The 26,528-nt window shown below is 50.7% G+C and overlaps 8 protein-coding genes across 8 annotated transcripts; 3 read left to right on the top strand and 5 right to left on the bottom strand.

Annotated features, from left to right (window-relative positions):
• Nucleotides 1-1,378: 1,378 nt before the first annotated feature.
• Nucleotides 1,379-1,987, bottom strand: A1O9_11769 (uncharacterized protein; the record flags this gene model as incomplete). The annotated part of the gene is made up of 1 exon (XM_013399279.1): nucleotides 1,379-1,987. One exon carries the CDS (start codon nucleotides 1,985-1,987, stop codon nucleotides 1,379-1,381), a length of 609 nt encoding a protein of 202 aa, XP_013254733.1.
• A 192-nt stretch (nucleotides 1,988-2,179) lies between these two features.
• A1O9_11770 (uncharacterized protein) lies at nucleotides 2,180-3,194 on the bottom strand (the record flags this gene model as incomplete). Its single annotated transcript, XM_013399280.1, has 3 exons — nucleotides 2,180-2,507; nucleotides 2,558-2,902; nucleotides 2,959-3,194. 3 exons carry the CDS (start codon nucleotides 3,192-3,194, stop codon nucleotides 2,180-2,182), a joined length of 909 nt encoding a protein of 302 aa, XP_013254734.1.
• A 1,326-nt stretch (nucleotides 3,195-4,520) lies between these two features.
• Nucleotides 4,521-7,030, bottom strand: A1O9_11771 (Cullin 3; the record flags this gene model as incomplete). Its single annotated transcript, XM_013399281.1, has 2 exons — nucleotides 4,521-6,557; nucleotides 6,611-7,030. The coding sequence occupies 2 exons, from the start codon at nucleotides 7,028-7,030 to the stop codon at nucleotides 4,521-4,523; spliced, it is 2,457 nt and encodes an 818-aa protein (XP_013254735.1).
• Nucleotides 7,031-7,700: 670 nt separating this feature from the next.
• A1O9_11772 (uncharacterized protein) lies at nucleotides 7,701-8,237 on the top strand (the record flags this gene model as incomplete). The annotated part of the gene is made up of 1 exon (XM_013399282.1): nucleotides 7,701-8,237. A coding segment is annotated over one exon (537 nt), but the record flags the coding sequence as incomplete, so codon positions are not given.
• A 727-nt stretch (nucleotides 8,238-8,964) lies between these two features.
• Nucleotides 8,965-10,719, bottom strand: A1O9_11773 (glucan 1,6-alpha-glucosidase; the record flags this gene model as incomplete). Its single annotated transcript, XM_013399283.1, has 1 exon — nucleotides 8,965-10,719. One exon carries the CDS (start codon nucleotides 10,717-10,719, stop codon nucleotides 8,965-8,967), a length of 1,755 nt encoding a protein of 584 aa, XP_013254737.1.
• Nucleotides 10,720-16,694: 5,975 nt separating this feature from the next.
• A1O9_11774 (uncharacterized protein) lies at nucleotides 16,695-17,821 on the top strand (the record flags this gene model as incomplete). The annotated part of the gene is made up of 3 exons (XM_013399284.1): nucleotides 16,695-16,811; nucleotides 16,863-17,681; nucleotides 17,735-17,821. The coding sequence occupies 3 exons, from the start codon at nucleotides 16,695-16,697 to the stop codon at nucleotides 17,819-17,821; spliced, it is 1,023 nt and encodes a 340-aa protein (XP_013254738.1).
• A 5,340-nt stretch (nucleotides 17,822-23,161) lies between these two features.
• On the top strand, nucleotides 23,162-24,693 carry A1O9_11775 (uncharacterized protein; the record flags this gene model as incomplete). The annotated part of the gene is made up of 2 exons (XM_013399285.1): nucleotides 23,162-23,739; nucleotides 23,787-24,693. 2 exons carry the CDS (start codon nucleotides 23,162-23,164, stop codon nucleotides 24,691-24,693), a joined length of 1,485 nt encoding a protein of 494 aa, XP_013254739.1.
• Nucleotides 24,694-24,734: 41 nt separating this feature from the next.
• Nucleotides 24,735-25,733, bottom strand: A1O9_11776 (uncharacterized protein; the record flags this gene model as incomplete). Its single annotated transcript, XM_013399286.1, has 1 exon — nucleotides 24,735-25,733. One exon carries the CDS (start codon nucleotides 25,731-25,733, stop codon nucleotides 24,735-24,737), a length of 999 nt encoding a protein of 332 aa, XP_013254740.1.
• Nucleotides 25,734-26,528: the final 795 nt, after the last annotated feature.

Below are 26,528 nucleotides of genomic sequence, written 5' to 3' on the forward strand. Positions count from 1 at the left end.
CCCGCCAACATGGGTGCCATGTGGTGCGACATACTTGTGTCCGTCAGCGTGGTGACCCGCGGGCTCGTCATAGCTTGTATTGAGGAACGATCCAGGAGGCTGCGAAGAATCATGATCGCCATATCTATCTCGACCGTCTCCAGGCGCATCGAGCCTTCCAGAGTCATATTCATCGTCATACTCGTAGGTGTCCCGGCCAACATGCATGCGGTCCTTGATCTTGCTGACCACCGAAGGCATGATTATAGTATAATGAATCAAAGCTGATAGATTTCAAGGGACTAGAGTATGTAGGATGGACCTGATTAAGTTTTTTTAATCAAACCAGCATCATATCTCACTGCCGGCCAGCTGGTGACCAGGCATTATATCCCATAACGACGGGGAACCCAGCTGGACTTGGAATCGTCATAGTTGGCAGACGACTGCACATCATATCCAGCTGTTTTTCTGCATCAACTTGGCCTGCCTCGCGCAAGAAAACCATGGCGAAAGTGGAGACATTGGACATTCGTAAAACTTCCCCGCGCTTTTCGTCATGCGAAGTCTAAAAGTGGACCATTTGTTGAGCACATACGCCGCTCTTCGAGCCGCTTTCTGCTCGCCTGGCCTGGTTACGCAAGGGCCCGAGGAAGAGCTGCGGCTGGGTTCCGGCTGGGTTCGTCTACTTCCTTGGACGACCAGGGAATATAAGTTGGTTGAAAGGACGTCATTGCGAAGGGGAGGTTTCCTAGAACGGCTCTACACAGCCGAGAAGATCTGTATTTTGATGATTAAACAGGAATCTCACGCAAATTGCGAGAAAGCAGCTGGTGCAGTAGACATTTTGAACGTAACTTGAGTAGCAGAGTGGCACCGTACCTGTAGATGTGGCTTGAGAATAACCCCCTACTGGCGTGGGTCACAGTGTAGCCACAGGCCAACGCGGCGCATCGCGACACTGGACGAGGGTTGCTGGGCTATGACTGGCGTTCCTGTAGCTGTTCCCAAGGCTTGCGAGAGTCGTTCAAGCACATGGGTACGTTGGTGATTTGCTCTACCGCGTCCCTTGTTGTTTTTGGTGCCTAGTAGACTGTCTGAACTCGCGTAGTTGGTTATGCATTTCAACTATGATACTCCACACTAAAGTGAGTGAGACAGGCCATCGAGATGCATCTCATACCTGCTGCCAGTGTGGAAGTCTCTTGAGCAGAGCGCTGGTGAAATAAGGCTGAGCAATTCGTGAATGAGTCTACCTCACTCCCTTAATGTCCCGGCATATCTCTCTCCTTGCTGTATAGAATCAACAGCCGCGCTCGTGATCGAGCAATGGCCAACACCTTCGTGTGAATCTGAATCTTGAACAACGCCCCACTGTACAGGCTGGAACGAGACGTCCTTATCCCAATCTGGCCGATGACAAGCCGCTGAAATAGCCGCACTGCAACTTTTCTGCCAGCGGCATGGCCCCATGGAACCTCCTTTGACCCAGTGCTATGACACCCACTATCAAACAGCCAGCAAACGCAATCACGAAGATGGTAGCCAGAGGTGAAAAGCCATAGGTTCCGACGGTCGTGGGATTGACTAGCTTGCCATCGTTGCCGTATTCCGCTACGACCGCTAGGCAGATCGATTGCGACAGGAGCCAGTGAAGGAGGCCCGCCACGGTCAGCATTGGTATTGCGACTCGGTAGGGGAGCTGGACAAAGTGCCTGCTCCGTTGGTTGCCTTTGGGATTAGAGACTCGGAGTGCCTTCCGAGTGAATTCGAACCCTTTCCATTCCTCGCAAAGCCATATTGAGGTGAGGAGTCCGTTGAGCTGAAGGTATATGAAAGAGAAGACTGTTTGTGGCACGTTGGCGACGAGAGGAGATGCCAGAATGCGTTCCGATTCCGACCCTCTGGTGCTTAATATCCAGCCTCGGATAATGGCCGCCGAGTTGACTCTGCCTAGTCCAATGCTCCAGATGGATTGGGCGGTGCTTGAAATCGCACTGATGGTCATGCGGAGCAATACCGAAACGAGAATGATGGCGAAGCTCAATGAGCCTAGAACAATGATCCAACGCCGCCCGGAAGCCGCTGACTGCCACTTTCGAGGCTTGAAATCGGCTTGTTTGGGCTTGAGATTCCCGGATTCATTCCAATTGCGGTTCTGAAGAATGTCTTTCTTTGAATCAAGACAAGCTCCCAGGGTTCATTCGTCTGCATGGTCGAGAAACGACTCCACCGCGTCACCAATCATGATTAGCGGATCATCGCGGAGGTGCAGAGCCACAAACAACATGATCCCAAACTTCACTGCGTTGCATATAATGACTACACTGATAATGGGCACATTGCCAGAATAGCCACATCTTTCCAGGACGACTTCACTCAGGCAAAAGTCCACAGGATATGTTTTGAACGTCCATTGCCCTGCGAGACCAGCGGCTATCTTTGGTGCATACGTCTCACAGACCTGGGTACTCCTGTCTTCCATTATGATCCTTAGCTTTTCTCCAAGGTCGAGATCGGCGCAAATCCTAAAAACATCAGATAGGGTGCCTGCCACAAGAGCCTGGTTCAAGCTCACCACCCGTAAGGTTTGTAGATGCCACGTGGGCCGACAGAATCAGTGTAGCTGTAATGCTCGACGTGAAGCAATGTTGATTCAGCTGGTGTGGACTTGCTAGAGACGAGGACAGGATTCCTTCTACTGTTAATGTCGGTTGCGTAAGTGTTGATGCAATCTGAGTTATTCAGTCGTATATAGCGACCAGCAATGCCTAGGTCAGTCTGAATGATAGCAGGGTCGATGGAACCCTTTGCTACAACAATGCCCGTTGTATCGACACTGCCGCCTTCGAGAAAACCTGGTTCCACAACGAAGATATCGTAATTATTTGTAGACAAGGATTTATAGAACGCGGAGTTGTACCTGTCACAGAATAAGCTTCTCGGATCTGGCTTGTAAGGGCTCGAAGAAACACTGACATGAGATGTAGAGGGATACAAGTCAAGCCGAACGTCAACCACAACAGGGCTTTATACTTGGGAATGGCGGACGGGTTGCGCGTACTGGGTACCCCAACGTCGAGCCATTTGCCTCGTGTATGTGCACGATTGATGTCAGATCGGGTTGCGGCGCTTAAACATTGCATGCAGTAGTTCGAATCTCCAAGTAATAAGGTGCTGATCACATTGAGAGCCAGATGGAGCCAGATATTCATGGTTTGTACTTTCACGCAATCACCATTGAAGATCTCAACAACTCCAAACCCGGCAGGGATCCATTGCTGAGCAATGGATCGTCGTCCCTTTTCTGAGATGTGAAACTAGTTGAACTGGGCAGAGGCGATAGTTCGAACGTGTGGTTTTGCTGTTCACTCAGCGCCGTTATGGAAAGTCCACTTGGTTTGCCCATTACACACGCAACGCGTGGCGGAACCTATTGCCCCAGCAATGAGGGTGGCCGTCACTATCAGAGCGCCACAAAGATTCTCAAGGACCGAAAATCTCCTGTTGTCATGGTGTAGACTGTCCGTCCTGGGAACAAGACTTTGTTCCGACCAGTAAGTAGATACGCCCTATTCAGGCTGTTGCTTGCGAAGAAAGAAAATGGATCCTCAGGATTGAGCTTAGGATAAATTTGCCTTAGGTAATTACGACAGTGAGTTGGGTCCATCGCGGTGGGTGTCACGCTCCTTCATGACCTCTATACGGGCCGCTCCATACAGGGTAGGCCTGATTGTGAGAGGCCCGTCTACTGATCGACATTGTTTCAGACCCGAATTAAAGGGGTTGTAAACCATGAATCGGCGTTTGAGAGGTTGTAGTCATCAACAGCAAGCACGCTGGTACCATGTACATACGGAATGTACAATAGGCGCCTGAAATATAAGCTACCCTGTAATAACAAACGTTGATATCGAACACCTTGTCTGTGGTGGTTTAGGTGATTTTGCTCTCGAAATCAAAAGAACTTGGTAGTTATGACAGTTCTGGCGGTGCGAAACGCAGGAGTCACTGCCTCGATATCTTCAGCAGCAACGCCTCCCCATCATGTCAACCAGCATCCGTATTTGAGCAGCTGTCGAGAACCATTGGACGATTGGCATGCTTACAAGCACCGAAAGGGTCGTTCGTACCACAGCAGTATCTGTTGCCCTCTAATTAATTATACACACCTCGATGGCAGCTGGCAGACGACAGTACGGATAGCAAAACCTGGCAGAGCGGGCGGATCAGATTGTTTCTCCTCGCAGGTATCCTACTGCTCTATCTGTACTGAGCACCATGCACGGGGATTGCTAGGCAGGAGTCAAAGCCATTCAACCTAATAGCACTGCGAATGTTGTCTTCCGAAATTCCGTGGATAACCCCAACAGGTGTGCAAGTACGCCATGCTCATGCCTTATGAACCCATCGATGCTCGCTAGATGCATTTCTCGTTAACGCCATTCTCATCATAAAATCATTTGCTCTGCGGTCTGACGGCAATTGCTATATCGGACCTTGTACACTTTCGTGGAATAGCACTGGCTCTCTTTAGTTTATTACGCCACGTAAACATATGACGGTTTCGTTGGGTCTGGTCCTCGTTCCAAATAATCTCGATCGATCAGTGATTCAATTCTCTTCTTGATCATGTTGACATCGGGCTTAAATCGAATCGTGACTTGTGCAATAGTTTCTGTCATAAGTTGAGAGTGCGTAAGGGTCTTGCGTGATTTCATGATCCGAACGATGGCCGCTTCGATGATAAGAGCTCTGCCATTGTCAATTCGCTCCTGGGTTGCTCGACGCTCCTCGCTATTTTCGACTCGGCTGGACCCTCCAGCAACCACACTAACTTTGATCTTCAGGAATTGACTGGAAAAGTCTTCATTGAAATAGAAATTGTCCGTAGGCTTGATATCCTTGCTCATAGGCTCCTTTTTCAGCACCCTCCACTTTGCCACCAAAGACAACGACTGGAGATTGCGAATAAGATCAGGTATTTCAATATTGGTCTCGGCTTGGATTTGTTCGAATGATAGGCTTTCTCCTTTGCCAAGGTCGTTGAACAGCATTAGGATGATCATAGCATAAGTGGAAACATTCAATTCGTAACGACGAGTCTTACCACCAGTCGTGAACGTTGCTCTGAGGTCTGCGTCGCCTAGACCAGGCATCCATGTCAACTTACGACCGGTGTGCTTGTCCAGATAGAATTTCTGAAATTTTTGACGCACGTTTTCCACCGAGGCAGGATATTTGTATTCTCGGTGAGTAGTCTCCTCGGTGTCTTTCTTGAACAATGTCTCAAAGGGCCAAACCGTTGTAGTCAGGACGCGACAATCGAGGTCGATACGTTTGGGATCGGGGTCGCCAAGTCGATTGACATAGTCCTTGTACTGGGCATTGAGATTGTCGGAGAGCTCAGTGTCCCGAATAAGGCCTTCTAATTTTTGAGTGAACTGGTTTCCGATTTTCATCTTCATCTTCGACAAAACTTGCCGTTCCATATCTCTACTCACTGATTTCTTCATGAGGAGACGCTTCGCCATGTGCTTCTTGTAATATGTTTCGAATTTGTCCTTGTTCGCAAGGTATTGCAGCAATAATATGCCGTTATCAAGAAGCACATCAACTTCATTTTCGTTCTTGTCTTTCCCTCCTCGCTTCAAGTATTCATCCAGGAACAACGAAAGATGCTCGGGACTTTGTTCGTTTGCGTTGATGAAATCTTGAAAGGATACTTCTAGTGCCTTCTCCATAACTGCATCTTTTTTAAACGCCTCGATCCATAATCTATCGTATTTTCTTTTCAACTGCAAGATTTGTTCAACCCAGGTGATCGCAGCCTGAGTCTGCTGATTCAATGCTTTTTCCGATGCCGCCTTTCCATCTGATACTGTCTTTGGCGCGTTCTTCGGTGGTGCAGAGGCCTCACTGGCGACGTTGGCGGCTTTGTTGATGTCGCTTCCGAGGTCAAAGACTCTCTTTTGAACAGCCTCCTTTAGCGCCCCTTTACGAGGGTCCACGCGAGCGATCAAGTCGAAGACATTGCCGAGATCCTGGATTTTGTCATTGTCAAGCATGTTTTTGACACCAGTTCCTTCCATATTGATGACGTCGCGGATATGAGCTGAAATAAATTCCTTGTCTACGACAATTTTGATCTTGCTCTCTGTGATCTGCGAAATGGTCTGTTGACATCTTTCTTCCTCTTCCCTCAGTCTTCTGCGGGCATGAGCACAGAAGGTGCTGGCATCTGCATCGGCCAAAAGCGCTTGTCCTTCTGATCGGTAGAAGTTGACACTGGCGTCAAGGAACTTGGGTTCAAACGATGTCAGGTAGAGTTTGGAAGTCTCCTCCTCGGTAAACGTTTCATACAGACCTTCCAGCATATAGCAGCAAGCACGAACGAGAGAGCGGTCGATGACTTCGCCCCGGCGTTCCATCTCAATCATGTCTAGTATCACGGTCTCCAGTAGAGAAAGAACGTCTCTATTGTCTCCGAGGGGCACCTTGAGAAGCTGTGTTCGAAACAGTGCCATTGCAGACGCAAAAATTGACGGCCGTCGTAGGTCTTGGCTGTAGACCCGATCCTTGAGCTATAAGCATCGTATCAGAGTATTATGAGTGTACTAGGGCGTCTTACCATATACATCAAGACGTCTGTGATCATGCTCATAGACAGCTGATGATCTGCAAAAGCATCCTTAAGAGCCCTGATGAAGCGTTCACCGGCAATTCTGCGCTCATTTGCTTGAGCATTACCGGCTTGTTCTGAAACATCATAGGCCATCGCGGGGGTTATCAGGGCGATTATTCTGGCGCGGACAGTATCTTTCAACCATGTCTTCTCCAAGTCAACCACCCGATCATACAGCAAGTCTTGTTTTTTCTTCAACACTAATTTGTAGGCGCCGCGGAAGAGTTCTTCGAAGGACAATTTCGACGCATTCTTGCCGTGGATTTCTTGAAACGCGGTGGACAGGAGAGTCCATATAGAATCAAAGTCAACGTCATCTTTCGCGAGGCTCTGCATGTGTCTGTTAGCAAACCTGCAATTAGACATATCGATGACTTCTTGGCCGTTGTGATATGAGGGTCGTTGACTCGTGGGTGCTAAGTGGGGGTCGCAGCCGAGGGCATATGCATGGAAGAGGATTTGATCTGATTTCACTTACTCGTCTCGGCGCCCTGATCTTCCCCCCTCTCCCCCTCGCCAACATGGTGGTTAGGTTGAAGGAGCCAACCCAGCTCAGGCTCCGGCTCCGGCTCCGGCTCCAGGACAGATATTGATGTGATACTTCTCCGATGGTGGGGTCAATGCGAAGTGGGTGTGTGGTCGGAGTTAAATGAGCATCGGAAATATGCACGACAAAGTTGGGCTTGAGAGGCAAAGTAGGAGAAGTGGGAGAGAAGAGGCACGCCGCCCATATGAGTCGCTGAGGCAGTCGAAAGCGCAGAGATAGAAGTGAAATAATTAATCGACGATCAGGTTGTCGGCCTGGTTCTTCTGCCCTGGATCGGCGTCGGCGTCGGCACACCTTCCTTGCACCATCTTCGGACAAAATAGAGCGGATTTTGCCAAGCCTGCCCCATAATTCTTCCGAAGCACGTGCCATATGCCAATGTCACGTGCTATGCGTCACATGTCGCCGTGAAACTTCGTCAAGATTTCCATCAATTGAGCTCATTACATTTCATTCACCAGCAATCAGAATTCAACCACCTTTACAACCATGCGACCCTCGAAACTATCCCTGAACACACTCAGGCTTGCTCCGAGCGCCGTCCGAGGTCAAAACCGGCTGCAGTCGACTTGGTCGCGGCGTCCTTTCGCCATTCGAACTCTTCCAACTGGGCAGCGATCTTTTGCACCGTTTCGGCGTTTTGAATCCTCGATTGTGAATTCAGACCCGCAGCCAGCGAAGCCAGCACAGCCAGCAGAACGCGATGAGCCTTCCTACCAGTTGACTTTCACCTGCAAGCCATGCCTGCAGCGATCCTCTCATCGAGTCACCAAACAGGGCTATCATCATGGCACCGTTCTCATTTCCTGTCCGCACTGCCGGAATCGCCACGTTATCTCTGACCACCTGCGCATATTCATGGACGCCAAATCTACCCTGGAGGATATTCTAGCGCGGAAGGGGGAAGACTTGACAAAGCTTCTTAAAAAGGGAAAGCTAGGAATTCGCCATGGATCGCAAATCGGCAATGAGGGGGAAGAAGATATAGAGTTCTGGGAGGATGGCACAGAGACTCAGCACAAGCCAAATCAATAAATAGATGGATGAAGCCAGTGAGGAACTACAACCCTGCTCCAAGGAGAGCTGCGCTGAAATGATTCGACAAGCTTAACGCGCCTCCGATACAGCTATTCAGACGGAGTCTAGGTCTTAATGCACCGGTCCAGTCATTTCTTGCTGCGACAAGCACTCTCGAAGGTCGCCGCTCAAGTAGAACTCTGCGTTCCGAAAAGCTGCCACCACTGATAATGGTCAATACATCCGCAGGCAAGCATATCGTGCCACCTGAACCGGAGTCAAAGACTGCTAGGCATGAGCCAGGACTTGTTCAGCCCATGAATCGGGCTGGCCGCTCTTCGTTAGTATCGAAGCCTTTCTTGATCGAAGAAGCTAGCTATCGCGTGGACGTGGAGAGGCCGATACCCGGTCAGGTCTGGCCCAGATCGTCGTGATCGGAGCTTGTGATATCCCCAATGAAGACTTGTACAAGAGTGTTTGTTCATGAGGCGGCGACCCAAAAGACATAGGCATTGTGTGGAAAATTGTATAAATAATGTAAAGCTAAGTTGGAGCTCAATAAGAAGGGGTATTTTCATATTTGTCTGCTATTCTTATACACTGCATTGACAGAGGATCCGCAACGTAACAAACCCGTCGAGTGAACCCTTACGCCATTCACGACCAATCTCGCAGCGCCATGGCCATGCAGTCAACAAGATGCCATCATAGTAACCTACTTTACAGTAGTGCTATCCTAAGCACCATTCACTTTGGTCTCTTTCAGCAAGTAAGCGCGTGCCTCCCAGGGCGACAAATACTTGCCGAGCTCATCGACATTGCTGATCAACAGCTGCTTACTCACGTTCTTCAGCCCAGTGGGATAATGCAAAGGCTGGGCCTCATCGGAGAAGCTCAAGAAGACGAGCAACTTGTCACCGGTGGTCGGATGGGTTTTCGTGAACGTGAACACGTCGCGGTCATGGCGATCCCATACTTCGAAGTCCATGCCAAAGACCAATAAATCAGCGTGGTCCTTCCGCAGCGCGATCATCTTCTTCCAGAAATTGAGTATCGATTTCGGGTCTTTCTGTTGATCGGCAACGTTGGTCTTCTCGTACTCGTCATGCACGCGGATCCAGGGCGAGCCCGTCGTGAAGCCTGCGTTGTGGGAGGCATCCCAGTGAACGGGTAGGCGGGCATTGTCACGGCCGATGGCCTGGATCCCCTTCATGGCCTTCTTCAGCCAGAGCTCGTCGCCCTCATGGCGATCCCTGATGTCGTTATACGCGGTGACCGAGTCAATGTCCCGGATGTCCTCGATGCCCCAGTGCTCCGGGTGGTTGTACATGCCGATCTCCTGGCCCTGGTAGATGAACAAGGTGCCGGTCAGGCAGCACAGCAGCACGGCGAGCATCTTCGCCGCCTGCTCGCGGAACGCATCCTTGTCCGTCGCGAACCGTGACAGACTCCGGCCCTGGTCGTGGTTCTCCAAAAACACTGTCGCCCACGCATCGGTCCCCTTGAGCATGTGCTGGCATTTTGCTATGGCGTCCTTGAACTGTGGCAGCGTGTGCTTTCCCGTGTGATGCTTCTTCGCACCCGTTGTGTAGTCATTGCCAAGCATGACGACATCGAAGTCGAAAACACAGCTATACTCTCTCGCCTCGGCCGAGACATATCGCAGGACCTCATCCGGTTCGGTGAAAGGTAGCTCCCCGACCATAAGCACATCACCGTACTTGTCGAGGACTGACTCGCGAATCTCCTTGAGCCATTCGTGCATTCGCGGTCCGTTTATGTAGTACTGAAAGGAGGTTTGGGTAGGCTCACCGGGCGCAGTTATCGGAGCGTCGGGGTACGAGGTATCCTTCGAGTACAGATTTGCCGTGTCCACGCGGAATCCATCTATGCCTTTGTCAAGCCAGAACTCGATGGCGGACCTGTAGATTGCACGTCGGGTTTCCTCGTTCTCCCAGTTGAGATCCGGCTGCTCGGCGACGAAGAGATGAAGATAATATTGGTCGCGCTCCTCGCAGTATTCCCAGGCACTGCCGCCAAAAGTCGCTCGCCAGTTGTTGGGCGGATGTCGTTTGCCGTCGATAACCTTGGGGTCACGCCAGATATACCAGTCAGCGTATTGGTTCGTTTTGTCCTTTCGAGACTCGATGAACCATGCGTGCTGGTCACTTGTATGGTTTACAACGAGGTCGAGAATCAGCTTCATTCCGAGGGAGTGGCACTTCTCAATTAGTTCATCCATATCAGCCAGGGTTCCGTATGGAGGATAGATGTCCTCGTAGTTTGAAATGTCGTAGCCCATGTCCTTCTGGGGCGAATCATACATTGGTGAGAGCCATATTGTCTCGATCCCAAGGTCTTTCAGGTATGGTAATGTGCTGATAATCCCAGGAATGTCACCGATTCCATCACCGTTGCTGTCTTTGTAAGAAGCCGGCCATATCTGATAGCAAGTACTCGCTTTCCACCAATTCGGTTTTGGTGCGGTCATGATCAGTTCTTGACAAGTGTTACAATATCAGGAATAAAGGTAGAACACAGATTTGCCAGGGAGTGAAAGGCCAAGGCGAATTTACGATGTCTTCTTTCTTTAAATATAACCAGATGTACACAGACCAGAAGCAACCACGAGTTTTTGAATCAACAGTAGAGAGCTCAATCGACCTTGCTTCGATACTCAATGAAATACCTGAAGGACCTGGGAACAGGACCTGCTAATCTAGCGGACCGTCTTCCCAATTCAGGATTCGAACCTCTGATGATTATGCAAAGTTCGTTGGAATATAGCAGGGCTCGAAGTTTTGCTCGGAGAAACAGGACACTTGATACACAGGTCAACTGACCAGATCCAAGTACCGCTGTAACCTCCGAGGGACAATGACTCCAACTTATCACGCACTGGGACAAGTTCGAGGATATGAGAGTCAGCAGAGTCCTTGGGCCATATCGTGGGGTAGAATAATCTTGTTGATGAGGGGATTGACGCCGATGATCTACAGTTGTGGTAAAACGAGGGAATCAGTTCGAGCGAGTATTTCGCCGTCATAACCGTGTGGGGGGAATACATAGCAGCCTGGTAAGGCCGTCTGGAACAGCCTTTCGTATCAAAATCAACGTGGAAGTTTTCCAAAACTACCGTCAGCGGTGGGGATGTTGTTCTCGCTTTGTTGCCCACAGTTTGCGTCAACAGCGACGACGACATCTCAGATGGAAAAGAATTGTGTGTGGAACCCTAAAGCCTCTATGTCATATCCTCCACGCCAAGCGGCTAATCCCGAAGTTAATGTGTTCCGTACCGAGTTCTTACTCGTAGGCAGATTTGAACTCGTTTGTTGGCGCGTCCTGCGAAGGACTGGGAAATCGACACAGTGCTCGCGCAGTACGAGTAGGAGTGGTCTGGTAATCACGGAGTAGTCACTAGTAGTACTCCGTACTACGGATCACTGGAGCGGATGTCCGTAGAGTGAATGTCGTTCGAAACTGGCAACGAGCTGGAGGCGAGCCCTACTGGGGTAGTCCGAGGTACCCACATTTCGCGCCATCTGCCAATAGTCGCTATTGTTCTGGTTGGCTAGGTAGATGAGGTAACCAAGTAGATATGGCCTGTTGGCTGCGTGTTTAGGTTGCTTCGTGTAACTATGTTGGCAGCAGGAAAGAAAAGCACGCAAACGTCGCACATACGAGTGAAACGGGTACTCCGGGAGCAAGGCGTGGACGACTGTTTTGGTGCACGTCCTCGTCCTCGTCAGCCCGCCGTGCAGTCCACGGGCTGACCTCCGGACACGCCGTTGTGCCGAGATGGATCGAAGTGCCCATCGTCGGGTAGGATGGCTATCTATGTATGTAGCACTCCGTACTCGTAGTAGCGTGTGGGCCAAGGATAGCTTGACAATGGGTGCGCAAAGACGTTAAGCAATAGTCCTGAACGGCCTCGTCCTCCTACCACGGTACAGAGCACTGTAGAATGTACCCCGTACTCCGTACGGGTACTCGTAGAGTGGCATCGTAGATCAAAGAATCTCCAAGTGGAACCGCTGCTAAGCTGGGCTGCTGAAGCCGGTCCAAGTCGGCTCCCGCGGGCAGAGTATTCCCCGCAATGCTTTCCACCACATTGGATATGGTATCTCTGGTTCACGACCAATGAAATAAGCAAACAAAGCAAGTTAGTTAATCTGGTTTCTTCTGGGGTTGGAGTTGACGCCCGTGGAAATCGTTTCTGTGGCTGGATTTCTAATTTGGAATTTCCACACAACAACTCATGACGAGCTGGTCCACTTTTCCTGACGAATGATGTGAGCTTGTTGTGGAATCTTGTCGGATGAGTTTTCAAAGTTTAGCGATCGTCATCATGCAGGCCACAGCTCGCGAGTCTTCCAGGCAAGATCGCCCAAGCATCACTCAATGAAAGGATGAGGGGTTCGTTCTTTGCCAGAACTCATGGATTAACGCAGTGAAGCTCGTATTGGAGAAGCAAGAGTCGAGGAACTAGTAAGTACGCCCAACCAGCAAGGGGCAAGCCAGGCTGACTTGCAAATAGTTTACTGACAAGCGAAAGTTGGTGGGACAATCGATCGTGGCATTTTCTTGAACGATGCAGACGAGGCTTGAATTCGCCTGGCCTTGCAGGGCGTCAAGCAGGGACATTTTCTAACCTGCATGCTTCGAGGCCTCAACGAATCCCCGTACTAGTATAAGAGTCAGGTGGTAACCTGAACCCTGACTAGGCGATCTCATCCGCACTATCCACTAGCTCCGATGAGTCGATGACGTCGATATATATGGCGTATCAGGAATCTATATGGAGTACAAGGAATAGATACGGAATACACAAGCTCCAGGGAAGTTTCCGGGGGCGGGAGAGTGGCGGTGGTCAGCGGCCAGCAAGGATTCAAGGGTTGCCAGAAGCACTAGATCTCGCTTCCGCACGAAAGGGACATTTGTACCAGGGTTGAATGTCGATCAGATGGTGTTTGCCAGTATTTGACGAGTCGACTGTGACGACTTTTGACAAAGCCACAAAGCCATCGCCGTGTCATTCGAAGATTCTTATCTAATTAGGTAATCGGTTGGAAAACGAGGAAGGGCGCTGAACTTCCTCTCAGACTCACTGTGAGGGACGATTCCAATGGCGTTGCAGGCGACCCAGGTGGTATTCGAGCCACAGGACGAGCGTGGCCATAGCATAACCGGCGCGCCCTCGTCCCAGCCTCCAGCCTATCCGGCAACGCGGCCATTAACCACCGAATACGGCCAATGGCTGGCGCAAGCTGAACTCGGCGAGGTGTACCTCCCGGCTGCGGGTGTCGGCGACGGGGGGATTCTGCTGCTGTGCATTAACTGATTGCGCGATTCAGAACCTTAAAACCCCCTGCCGCAACAGAGATAGGCGGGCTGTCCTTGTAATACCGAAAATTCAGCAGAGTGCCCAGGTGGGTATACAAGAGGAAAGGCAAGACTGGACTCGAGGAAGGATGGTTCTGGTCGAGGGGGGCGCCTTCTTCTGGCACCACCCGAACCTTAAACCCACGCCACCGGAACCTTATTTGCGCGACGCGCCAGGGGCTCCTCGGGCTCTGTTCTAGATAGCAACCGGCAAAGCGGGGGGAAACTCTGAGGACGAGCTCGACTTCTGCTTCGGTTGCTGCTACTTGTGCTCTAACTACCTCCTCAACTGGGGCTTCTGACCAACGCAGCGATGAGCCGACTGCTTCCTGCAGCTAGGCCCGTTTACAGCGCTTTCCTGTGGGTAAGCGGTCCATGCCCTTATGCAAGCAGCAGACTTTGTACTCCTCGTGGCACTTGCACTGGCACTCGGCCGACACCTGACGACGGGCCAGGCTCGGTAGCCTGATTATCGTTGCCACAGGCGAGAAATGAGCCGCCGGCGAGGTTCAATCGACGTCGCCTCGGATCACTAGTAATTTAGACATTATCTATGGCCCCAAGGATCAAGGGATCTTCGATACCAGTACAAAGAAATCGATGTGCGGGTCGGAGCCAAGTCTCTCTGGCAAATGTACCAAAATCAACGTAAAACTCAGCTGAGGACGGACCCATTGTCTCAGATCTCTTCAGGTTCAGGACAAGCCTCCAACGGGACACTGACAGCGGCACCATTCTTGGAATCCTAGCTAGTGAGCAAACTGCTGGTTTGGTTCAAAGACGGGGAAAACATCGGATGCGATCCGAATTTCTGCTTCTACACCAGCCCCTCCATCCCAGCGAAACCCCACCACCATTGCAATCGTTCTAAACCAGCAATCCAGCATAGCGAGTATTGTACGTGATGTTCTCCGCACCAACGGCTGACGACCAAATCAAATCAAATCAAGCCTAACAAACGACAATCCAGCGCCCCGGCTCTCCCGCACAAAGGTGTCGGAGCGCTGTGGTATTAGGGGAGGTGTAAGGCGGATTCCTCCACCGGCCACCTTCATCAAATCTCCTGTGTGGGGGTGGGTAAGTTCAGCTTGCTACTGTCGCAGATGCTCTTGAGGTATAGATAGCATCGTGATACGGTCCTGTGTTGAGGTCGGGCACTACGAAGACCAATGATGATCTTGAAGATCTGGTAATATCCCTGTCGTGCCTCGAAGCCTTCGATTCTGGGGTAGGAAAGGCATGGCGATAGACCTTCCTCCCTTGCAAAAAGCCTATTCTCCATGCCAACCTAGATGATCTCACGAGCGGCTTCGATCTAACCGAGAATTGGCCATTGAGGTCTTCCACAGGGGCTCATCTTCCACCCTTTCTAGCTGGAAGCTAGTCTGACATTGAACAAGGGTCGTCATCAGGTCAGATGCTAGACGGGGCATGTGCGACATATCAGTTTCTCGGTCAATATCTCGTGCAATTCAATGGCTGCGGCAAGACATCCAGAGAACACCATCGCCTCCTCACTCAAGCCGCGATTCTCCTTGGTAAGCTCGTGCGCAGGACAAGTTTCAGGTGGACTGATCGCTTAGGCTTCACTATACCAGAGGGGGTTCAAGAAAACTAAGTGCCACTAAGTGGCGCATAAAATGTCGTTACGGGCCAGGCCACGGTACGGCATATTTGGTGGGTTCTTCTAAGCTAATATTCCTTGACTAGCCGCACCAGGAAGGCACCGATATGTGTTGCCACATAACATGGTAACCTTCGGATACCTGCTAACTCTAAATACAGTATCTCGCCAAAATCAGTTTTTGACACTTCAGTCCTCCCCCCGAGCCCACCATTTCCGGCGAAGCTCACAAGGAGGGTATGCTCGCGCCCCTCTATGCTCGTCCAAGTCGGTCCTGAAAGCCTTTTCATTATGTATTCAGCATGAGAATTTCCCGTTCGTTCTCGTCACTAGGCCAGGCTGCATCGTCAAGATTGTACCTGAGAAAGGAATAATTTCTTTCCACGCAATCGACTGGACCTTCCCCTAAGCCACTTCCGAGGTATCTGTTCTTAGTTGGCTTGATCGCCAAACGGGTTTCCTTGTTCAGCTTAAGCTCACCGAATCACTTGAGCAAGCGACTCCGTTGAGACCGACGGCACAGTCCGAGCAGTCTATTCACGCCTCGATTCCAGCTGGCCAACGTCGTAGTCATCGGTCATCTATTCGCGCTACCTTGATTTCCACTCCCAACGCGTGGTAATCTGACGCGCCAAATTTGTCTTCAGCAAAGACCATCCGTGCTCCTTGGAACTGGCAGGTCGTGCCCCTGGCCTGAATTGTCCCGATCGGAGTGGCAGGGCGTTCAAAACGGGACAGTGGCAGACACAATGGTCAGATGCAGGCACACAACTTCCACAGACCCACACTTCCACCCAACGCTCGACTCGTAAGGGCCAGACGATCCACTCTGTCCAGAGATGGAGTGGGCTTGAGGGTTGCTGTCCGTAAATGGTCAAGCGTAACCTGTTTTGCCTGGTGGGCTACACGCCACCACTATACTCGGATTGCGATCCACTCCCTGGATCAGTATGTGTGCGTTGGGGGGGAAGCGAGGACAACCTATTCTTCAGACCCTCGATAGAGACATCTTACTCCGCCCTTATGCATACCACTATGAGGTTACTACGGTAGGCAGGGTCATCTAGCCCTATGGTCCAGCGGCATCTACGATGTCATACACCCTTCTCGGCACTGCCTGGTGTCTCGACTTCTGACTGACATATTTCAGCAGGACCCATTTGTGCTTGGACTACCATTTTGTCTTTGTTTTGTGTTGCTGCGAGTCTCTTGCACTGTCAGTGAACTGTCAACCTCCTCCAAACTCCCTGTGCCTGCATTTCTCGTGCAGCTGGACAAAGCGCTCCCCCACAGACGAGAGGTGATTGGCCCAGGCAGGATTCGACGAAGGACCAAGGGAGTTTGGCCGTGCAGGGCTCCTTCTTGCTCACAGGATATCTATCCCAGCACCTGCCCTTGTTCGAATATTCCTTGTTTCTATCAAATCACTTGCATACACTTGCATCGACCATTCCTACGCCATGGACCACTATACTCAATCAGCCACAAGGCCTTACACCTCTCAGCCCACCCCGGTTGCTTCGCAAACAAGACTGGATGTCACTCATCCAGAGCAGCAACTGCCTTCCATCCGTGATGTAAGTATTGATTGCCTGCCTACAATTGCCTTTTCTCACAGCCCCTTTCAGGTCATTCCACCACCGCGCTCAAACTTGATTGAAACAAGCATGCATGAGACTTCTTCAACTACACGACCAATCATGGTGCCATACTTGAGCTCTCAGCACACGACCAGTATGAACGTCTCGTCCATACCAGCTCCTGTGCAACCTCAGTCCAGTCCCATGGGGTATCCAACGGACGCGACAAATCAAATGCAGATGAGCGCTCTTGCTACTACTGGTCATTTGCATACACCCGCGAGAACACCCGCGGAATATAGCTCTCCTTGGTCAACATCATCCTCCTATACAGATGCTGGAATGTCTATGAGTGCACAGCCGTCTCTGCCTTCACAGCCACAGCAATTCGGCCTGACTCAGGCGATTCTTCCATCAGATTCTCAAGACAGCGTCTTCTCTTCTTCATACTCGATGAACAGGCAGGCTGAAAGCCCAGTGAGCGATTCATATCCCAGGTGGCGAACACCCCAGCTCAGTTCTACCCCAAGATATAACCCATACGTGATGTCGGAGAGATCCTACACCCAAGCACTTGACTATGGTCGCTATGGCCAGGCGTACGATCAATATCGAAGCCCAGTCGCGTATGATGGCGGTTACAGATCGATGGATGTATCTCCATCATATATGAAGTACAACCAATTAATGTCATACCCAATGATGGGATATCCGCCCCATGCAAACGGCCGACGACGAAGAGGCAACTTGCCAAAACAAATCACTGATGTCCTTAGAATCTGGCTTCAAGAGCATCTTGATCACCCCTATCCAAGTGACGAGCAAAAACAGATTTTCATCCAGCGCACTGGGTTGACCATAAGTCAGGTATGCTTTTTTGCTGTCTCGGTGGTGGTGGACCTTGTACTAACCTTGTCCAGATTAGTAATTGGTTCATAAACGCTCGCCGTCGGCAGCTCCCAGCAATGAAACTTAAAAGAGCAAAGGCACTTCAAAGCCGATCATGAACCAAGACACTCTGGCAATCGCACATTTGATCACGCGGGCGCGGGGGATTTCATGGGCTTAAGGACATGATGAAGGGATGGATTACGAGGGACGCCACTTTATTTCACATTAGATACCTTTTGGTTGAGGGATATATTGGATCCTAGTCGAAGACTTACGGTTTCTGCAAAAGCCTTTGAAGCCTCATTTATGCAATGGGCTGGGAAAGGATAGAGGTTGACTGGGGTTTTGCACTTGTCAATTCTGTTCTTTGCTTGCTGGAATGAAGACCAACTGTATCGTTGCGCTACAATCAGGGCTACAGTCTGCAGAAACGAAAAGAACCATATAGGACAACTTGGGAGGCATATTGTACAATAACTAGCGTTTGGATGCATATTACACACACATACACACACAAACCATTTCCCACAGTGAAAGATCTTCCTGCCGTCCAGAATTAGGGTCTATTCCTCCAAGACTGTCTCCCAAGCTACAATTGTGAGTTGCAGCACAATCTTCGAAGTCGTCTCCGTGATAGTCAGTGGGATACAACATTCGCGCTAGTCAATTCCTGCCATCACAGCAACCAGCGGCCCACGGCCTTGAGCACCTATGGCATTCAAATCAGTAGATTGGACGCGGAAGGGGAACATGTGTAGGGTGATTCCCACATCGTTGCAGCTCGCTTATCGTTTGCTCATGGTATGGACGGGGGGCAAGATCTGGCGAGGGCGAGCCCGCATTCGAACAAGACAATGAAATTAGCCTTCTTCCACCCACACATCACGGCTGTAAAGGGATGGCGGCATAGGCGGGCTGAGCCATGGCCGCCAGCAAGCGGCTTTGTCCTTTGCCGCTTGTCCGTCTACTCGTACCTATCCATCTTGGCTGGGGCAAAAGAGTTCGGAGGCTACGACCCTTCCGACTGCCGTCTGCGTCTGCTCGGACCCGCGCCTCGTATTCAACTGCTACAAGGAACTCCCCAAATCCCAAAATCGGCCCTTACGAAAAGCTTTTCCCAACGGTGCTGCCGAGCACCGTTCGGCGCGATGGCAACGAGAACGATTATTGGGACTTCCCTGCGCACTGCTGGATCTCAAACCGATCTGGCGGCGGCACAGGGTCGATGATGCTGACACTCAAGCATGGGTGACCGTCTTCAGCAGCAGACTGTGTTGAAGAAGATTACCGGAGCAGCACGAGCCTGCAGCGAAGCAGCCTTGGAGATCAGCAGGGTCCCCCGTATGCAGGCGGCATGGGACTGGACAGCGCACAACTATGGAGACGCATCCAGCTACCCAGTGACCACCACAATGCATGAATTGAAGAAAGTGTCCCTCCGTATGGCAAAACAGGGTTTGGCCGCTTAGTCTGGGAAACAACTGAATCGGCACAGCTGTCAACTGCCACATGCTTAGCGAAAAGCATGAGTCCTGAACTGGCCAGGTCGATTTCTCTTCTGTACGTATGTCATGTCATCCCCTGTCTCATTCGCCCTGATTCGGCCATTCTGACATTCTTGGTTCAGAAATCTGCAAACTACCCTCTTGGTTTTGCCGCTCTGGAGACGACATGTTGCAAATGCAGAAGTTGACAATGACCATCTGGGGCCTCGACTCGCCCCCAAACCTCCGCTGCCTTCACGCCATCCTCCGATGCAGCATGCGAACTCTGGGTTCGACTTATGCCTGCATCTTCATCATGCAAGCACTTAGCACTATCCCCGGGATGCTGCGAACCTAGCCTAGGTTTGACAATATCAAGTTCCGGAGCGGCAAAAGGAGTGACGTACATTTTGCGTCGGACTTCCTATCGGACAGACAGCTTTCCAAGGACGGGTGAATCCATCATTCATGAGTCTTCAGGGTCGTTAGCTGATGTTTGAGCGTTAGTATGACAGTCAGGAGAGCGATGTCTAGGTCACGCCAGCTCAACGATTTGCAATTCCACACCACCACAACATCAATGTGCCTGCCCATCACTTCAACCTTGGACACCACGGAGGCCTGTGCCTGGTTTGGCCTCCTGTCCAACAACGCGGCTCAAAATTGCAACCAGGAGCACTGTTCGCAAAATGCCCACATCTTATCAGGGAAGTGTGGTTTCTGCTCTTGCAGCATCAGAACGTCGTGAAGCTGTATGCCGCTACGCGTTCGGCTCGAACGCGTCGCCTGTTTGTCTTTCGCAGTGGTCCCCAAAGCTCTCGACGCTGTGGAAGTTAGTCCACAATTCAGGAGGCAATCTTTTCACAAGCGAACGAATTGGTCAGGGTCTCTGCCCCTTTGCTGTTGCCTCTGCATTGCAATTTGAACTACGAAGTCAACAGGCGATCTGGTCTGCTCCGACCCTCGAAGTGATCAGATCCCTGAACAGACCAAATCGTACGTCCTGCTCGTGCACAGAGTCTTGGAGTTGATCAGCAACCGAACGCGACAGCCGTTTCTGATTGACTTTGCCGTGTTTGACTCGATATGGCCACCTTATCACTCCGAGTTTGTGTCCCCAATTCACAGTCAAGTCACGATCGCCCGTCAGCATACGGTCTCTGCGCCTTTCACCTCGTTCTGACTTCTCTATCACTTTTCCCCAGCTGTGCGTAGGTCAGAGGTCGGTTTTCTGCCTGTCCGTCTACATCAACCCGTTTAAGTTGATAGACAAGCGATTGACTTGAATGTCTTCTTGATAATAGCCGTTGCTACCCCGTCTTACACATCAAAGCCACGTTTCTTTGTCACGATCTAGCAACCATGTCATTCAGAGTCTTAGTAGGGTGCTTCCCCCAGCTGTGGTGAACTTTCTATCATTGTCGTTTATTTTCGATCCCTGGCAACCAGGCCAAGATAAGCCGGTCTTCTCCGTGGTTGTAACTCGGCTCAGCACGGCTGGTTGCATATACATAGAGTCTAGGCTATGGTCTTCACGTAATGAAGCACCTTTTTGAATCTTCTCTGGTCCCACTGTTTGGCGTTCGTCTCAACCCACTACGGCTAGTCGCCTCGATGTTGTTATGTACCTAATCAGTTTGCCACCGGGCAGCCCATATTGTATTCAGTCTAGTAATTAGTCCTAGGTTCGGGGTAAGTAACAGACATTGGTCGGATGCAAGAGACATCCTTCCGAGTGCTAGGTTTTGGCTAGCACCTAGCTCTGTTGAGATGATGGTAGGTGTTTCTGCCAATCTCGTCTTCCGGCTGGAGAGTTCAATCCTTTGAAGTGATGTGTCGGCCGTTCTCGCTACCGTCTTTGGAGCCATATCATAGCCGATAATCATCTTCCAACACATGAAAACGAAGCATAACGTCATAATTACACTCTTTATTGCACGCTGAATGGAAAATCCCGCACAAGCTCGATCAAGTCTACCGTTGATCTCCTAAAAGGTTGTTTTCGTTCTCTATAAGGCACTCGAGAATAGCTCGACGAAACGAAATCTGATCTTCGTAAACTGGCACCAAAGGAAGTTAAGCTATTGGTAGTGCCGTACATATAGACGGGCTAGGTCGAGAAGCGATACAAACTAATAGCGCTCGACACTTTAGCTCAGTTTGAGCTGTTGCCGAACGTGGAGCAGCAAAGTCCTCGGATGGCTCTGAGCACGCGCAGTCTTACGTATGATATATCTCTGCCAAGTGATCGCGTGCTCTCATCTCGAGCACCTCGCATACTCTAGCGATCCCTGTTGATGCAGAAAAATCTTCTCCGTCGGTCCTTGGGTGTGAGGTGACAAAACTTGTCCATCCCTCCCTCCATCGTACCTGACCGCGCCTCAACCCTCGGCCCCTGGTTCAAGGCCGATGCATTGAGTGGCGTGGAGCTGGACCGTCGATGCGTGTCCCGAGAGACTGGTCCCGACCAAATAAAAATGTGGAGTGACCACGCAGTGCATGATGCATCTTCCTAAATTTTGGTACTCCAGTACAATTAAATCTGTAGGGTTATGCACGAGGTGGTGAAGTGGCTGGCTGTGGCGCGGATTGCGTCATCCCTGAACTGCTTTCGTGGCTTATCTACCAAAGTTTTGGGTAGCTAATCAAAGGGCAGGATCCAAGATAGATGCCATGTTCGATGAGTAGAAAAAATTTGAATGACACACATTCGTTTTTTCAGGCGGTAAGCTTTGAGAATTATGTGAGGGTTGGGTTCGACTCCTGTAACCACAGTCTCCTAAGAATTTTAGGCACTCGAGGACTTTCAGTTGGTTGGTTGATATTAGTGGCCGAGGGGACCTCAGCCTTGCTCTTTCGAAACCCTTCTCCCTATCTTGCCCATCTTCGACCATATACACTGACTGTCCATGAGCGAATCCGTTGTTTGAGCTTGCAAGAACTGTCCCTTCGAAAAGCCTCGCTACTCCGTAATTCGCATGCTGCAATTTGTGGGGAGTGCATAGTACGCGAGGCACCCAGCTTCCCTCAGCTTGCATTCCAGCTCAGCTTTGTCCGCCATTCAGGAGACTGCGGCACGGGAAATCCTCTGCATCCCGCACTAATCTGTCATTCACTTCGTTTAGTGAGAGGTTGTCGTCCGGAGAGTCAAGACTAACCCGGCGGTGGCCCCTGACTGAAGTCCGAAGCACGACCACTCGGTCATATACCATACATCTAGTTAGACTTGGATACTTCTTCTGGTAGACTGTGAAGTGACTAGCGTGCCCTATCGCCGGAGTTGGAAAGACATTTTCGTCCACGTCCTGATAGCCTTACTACCGTGGACAGTTGGACAAGGTAACAATCAGTGGTTGGACGGAAGACGACCAAGCGAGTGGATCAAGACGCCTGAAATCTCCAAAGAATTGGATGCCTTAAGGCTGACGGACACCGCTGGATGGCAGCTCGTTTGCTGGGTCCAAGGTTTCGCGTGCCAGCGCTCACGGTGAAGTTAGGTATGGGGTGCCCAGCCAGGCAAATAGCTGGACATCTTAGTGCATGCTGTCTCAGACCAATCTTTGCGGAGGCTGTCTGGTGGCGCCCGATTGGGAAGAGCCTTCTGCGCTCATGGCTTATGCTGGCAAGGCACTCGGAGGCGGATCCAGCACGACTTTCTTGGGATCCCGATGAGAGGTGAATGAAATGCTCGATTTACCTTGTCTCAGTGAGAGCATTGATGAGATTGCGAAGGCATCTGGACACCTAATACTAGCAGGGCTTATGACCATCAGCGGCCGCCGTGACTGGCCCTCACAAGGATTGCTGCACACTCCTCCTTGACAGAAACTCTGTGCTAATAGGATTTCTCTTGTGAGCTGCAGAAAAACATTTAAATCCGTCACAGCTTGGGAGCGCATTCACCTACAGTATCAGCAACGGTTATCGAGGTCGAGCTACCATTACGGCGTGTTGGAACCCCCAGGCACAAGCATGAATCCGGCATTTTTGGGTGCATATCTGATGACTGTTTTCAATGAAAGCCCGAGCGAGGCCAGCTATGAGAAGTTTCATCCACGATACTGGCCTGCAAGACGAAAGGCGTGGATAATCAGCGTCCTTGTATCTCTAGAATTCTTCGTCACAATCATAGCCACTACAGGTTCTGCTGCGGTGCACTATGCGCTTTCAGACTTTCCCGATGACAGCAAAAAGGCACTCATGGCCTCCTTCGTGTCGACATACTCCTTTGGACAGGCTGTTGGGAGCATCCTGATTCCACAATTTACCGAGCCGTTCGGTCGTCGGCAGTTCTACATCTGGTCAACGGCCGCATTCAGCATGACTTGCGTAGTAACAGGAGTAACGCCTTCGATTGTTGGTGTGGCCTTTGGGCGTTTTCTCGGCGGCCTGGCATCTTCCGTTCCTGCTGTTGTCGTGGCTGGCTCAGTCGAAGATTTATTCGACGAACAAAGCAGAATTTGGTTAATCTGGCTGTGGAATTGTCTTACAGTAGCTGGACAAGTGATTGGGCCGGTGTACAGTACGTATATCGCTGCAAGATTTGGCTGGTATTTGTTACCCTAAACATGCTCGGTGTTCTGACTGACAACCATAGGTCTTGGGTATATTATGTTGCCGCCATCGTCACAGCAGTAATGCTCCCTCTTGTCGCTTTGACTCCGGAGACTCGACACTTCGAGGTACTCGAAAAGCATGCATCAAAAATTTCGCACTCCGAACTGAACACTGAAGAGGTCCAGACTCCTGTTGCACATCTAACCCTCGTTGATGTGCTATGGCGACCCACGGTGCTGTTGTTCACGGAACCCCTGGTGTTCGTGGCCACAGCTCTTAGCTCCTTCTCCATGGGCTTGATCTATCTTTTCACAGAGGCGTTGAACACTGTCTATACGTCTTCCGGATTTGATTTCTCTTATGAGACGGCGTCTTTGCCATTTCTCGCAATGCTGCTAGGTGTAATTTTCAGCGTCTTCACAAGGATCCACGACATGCACCGCTACAAAAGAGACAGTGCTCTCAAAATCAGCACTGCAGAGCTCAAGCTAGTAGGCTGCCTTCTGGGCGCACCAGCTCTCGCAATTGGACTGTGGATTTTCTCTTGGACAATCCCTCCCGCAGTATCTCACATCTCTCCGATAGTCAGTATGATCGGTCTCATAATGCTCGGGTTTGCTGCCACAGAAATTGCATACTGCCTCCAGGGTTATCTAACAGATGCATACACAGCATATGCGTCGTCTGCACTGTCAGGGCTGGCTTGTATTAGGGCGGTGGTCTCTGGGATTCTACCTCTGGTAGCAGGTGACATGTTTCACACGATGGGGAACAACAACGCTGGGAGTCTTCTCGCTGCTCTGGCAACTGTATTCTCTATTGGGCCGATCGCGTTCTATTTTATTGGCGCGAAACTCAGAGCCAGGAGCCCATTTGCGAGATCTAATGTTATTGAAAACAGGTCAAGGCCTAACACGTGTGGACACCTCACCGTTCGTTCAGTTTAGGCCCGAAAACGTACAAATAACACATATTTCTCTGTTCTCTTTTAGTCCTCTTCGATACCTAAGTAAGCAGGTAGAACTGCACTGCCTCCAGTATGCACAAAGAGTATGTTGCCGTGCAATTCGCCTTTCCGGATACCCTCAACGACTGCTGCCATCGCTTTCCCAGTATATACAGGATCCAGAAGCATGGCCTCGGTTCTTGCTACCATTTTGATCGTCTGTCTTGTGAGCTCATCATATATCCCATATCCACCAGCTGTCCACCGACTGTCGACGTGCACCTCTCCAACTCTGATGTCCTCTCTCCTCAATCCGATAAGTGCCGCGGTATCCCTGGCTAGACCCAGGACAACATCCCTCTGGCTACGTGGGTCTTTCGCGAAGGTTTCGATTCCTATGATCCGATGCCGACTCTGCGGGTTTATGTAACCCTTCTCCTCCGCAAGGCGCATTCCAGCTACCATCCCTGCGAGCGTGCCTCCAGTCGCACACGCCACGACGATTGTGTCAAATATCCCGGAACCATTAAGTACGCCATCTTGTCGAAGAGAGGACTCTTTTTCGAGCATTTCGAATGCCCATTTAGCGTAGCCAACGCCGGCGCCAGGGTTTCCACTGGCGCCTTGAGACAGGAAGTACGCCCCCTCTTCATCCTCTTGACTTAGTCCGTGCACCAAACTAAACCATTCTCCTCTGTCGACCTCTGCGCTGTGTTGCGCTCCATCTCGTGACGGGCCAAGAACCCTCACATCCGCACCTAACAGCTTTTCAAGTTGTACATTTCCTACGGCGTTGTACAGCCTGTTGCTCTGATGCTGTGGGTCAACGTCCTGTGTCAGAGCCACAATGCATTTCAGTCCCAGCTTGGCTGCCACTGCTGCTGCTTGTCTACAGCAATTGGATTGCACACCTCCAACTGTGACTAATGACTTCAACTTTGGATTGCTAAATGCATGTGGGAGTACATAGGCGAGTTTCCGAAGCTTGTTACCCGCAGGGGAGATGTCAGAGTTGATATCCTCTCGATAGGCATAGATCATAGTGTCTTCTCGCCTGCTTTGACTTTGGTTCTGTGGGGATTCTGGGTACAACTTCATCTGAGCAGGGCTGCTTGCAAGTACTGCGCGGGTAAGATTTGCACATTGCTGTATTGGAGGCGAACTTGGAAGGAGTATATCGACCGACGGCAACCTGGAGAAGACATCGGGAATTGGTTGTGAGCTGTAGCATCTCGAAGGAAGTCTACTGAGTGTAATGTGAGATAATGACTTCTTCCTGAACAGAACCCTAGGACAGACAGCCTTCATCTTTCCCATGTGACCAGGGCTTCAATCCATCCATGGTATTAAGGGTTCAATTTATTACCTGACCAGCATCAGACAAAAGTCGAACAGTAGATCATACGAAGAACCGAGGCACTTGAAGACCGCAATAAGTCCTGCAGTATCCGACAGTAGGGCTGCCTGAGCTGACTGTGGAACATGGCTATGTCGCTTGAGCCATGTTGGTTGCAAGCGATGGTGTCATCTCCCTTATGCATCTAATCACCGATATTCAACTGTTCATCCCGAACGCCTAATACCCCTGGGTTGGCCTCAAACGAAGAGCTGCCTGATTTAGGCAGACAAGGCCGCCTTCAGTCCTATGCGAAATTTTGAACTGAATATCTAGGGAGGTTCTATGCTACCTAGTACGAATGTAGCAATGTACTCAAGGGGGACATCAACCTGGTCCATTCAGGACTGGTAGCCCTAAAAAAGATTGCTAACTGGCATTCAGGGAGGAAGGAAGAATGAGTAAGGCCCGTCCCTCGATTTATCATACAAATATTTGCG

This window comes from Exophiala aquamarina (genome assembly GCF_000709125.1).
Source record: "Exophiala aquamarina CBS 119918 chromosome Unknown aczIA-supercont1.19, whole genome shotgun sequence".
NCBI lineage: Eukaryota > Fungi > Ascomycota > Eurotiomycetes > Chaetothyriales > Herpotrichiellaceae > Exophiala > Exophiala aquamarina.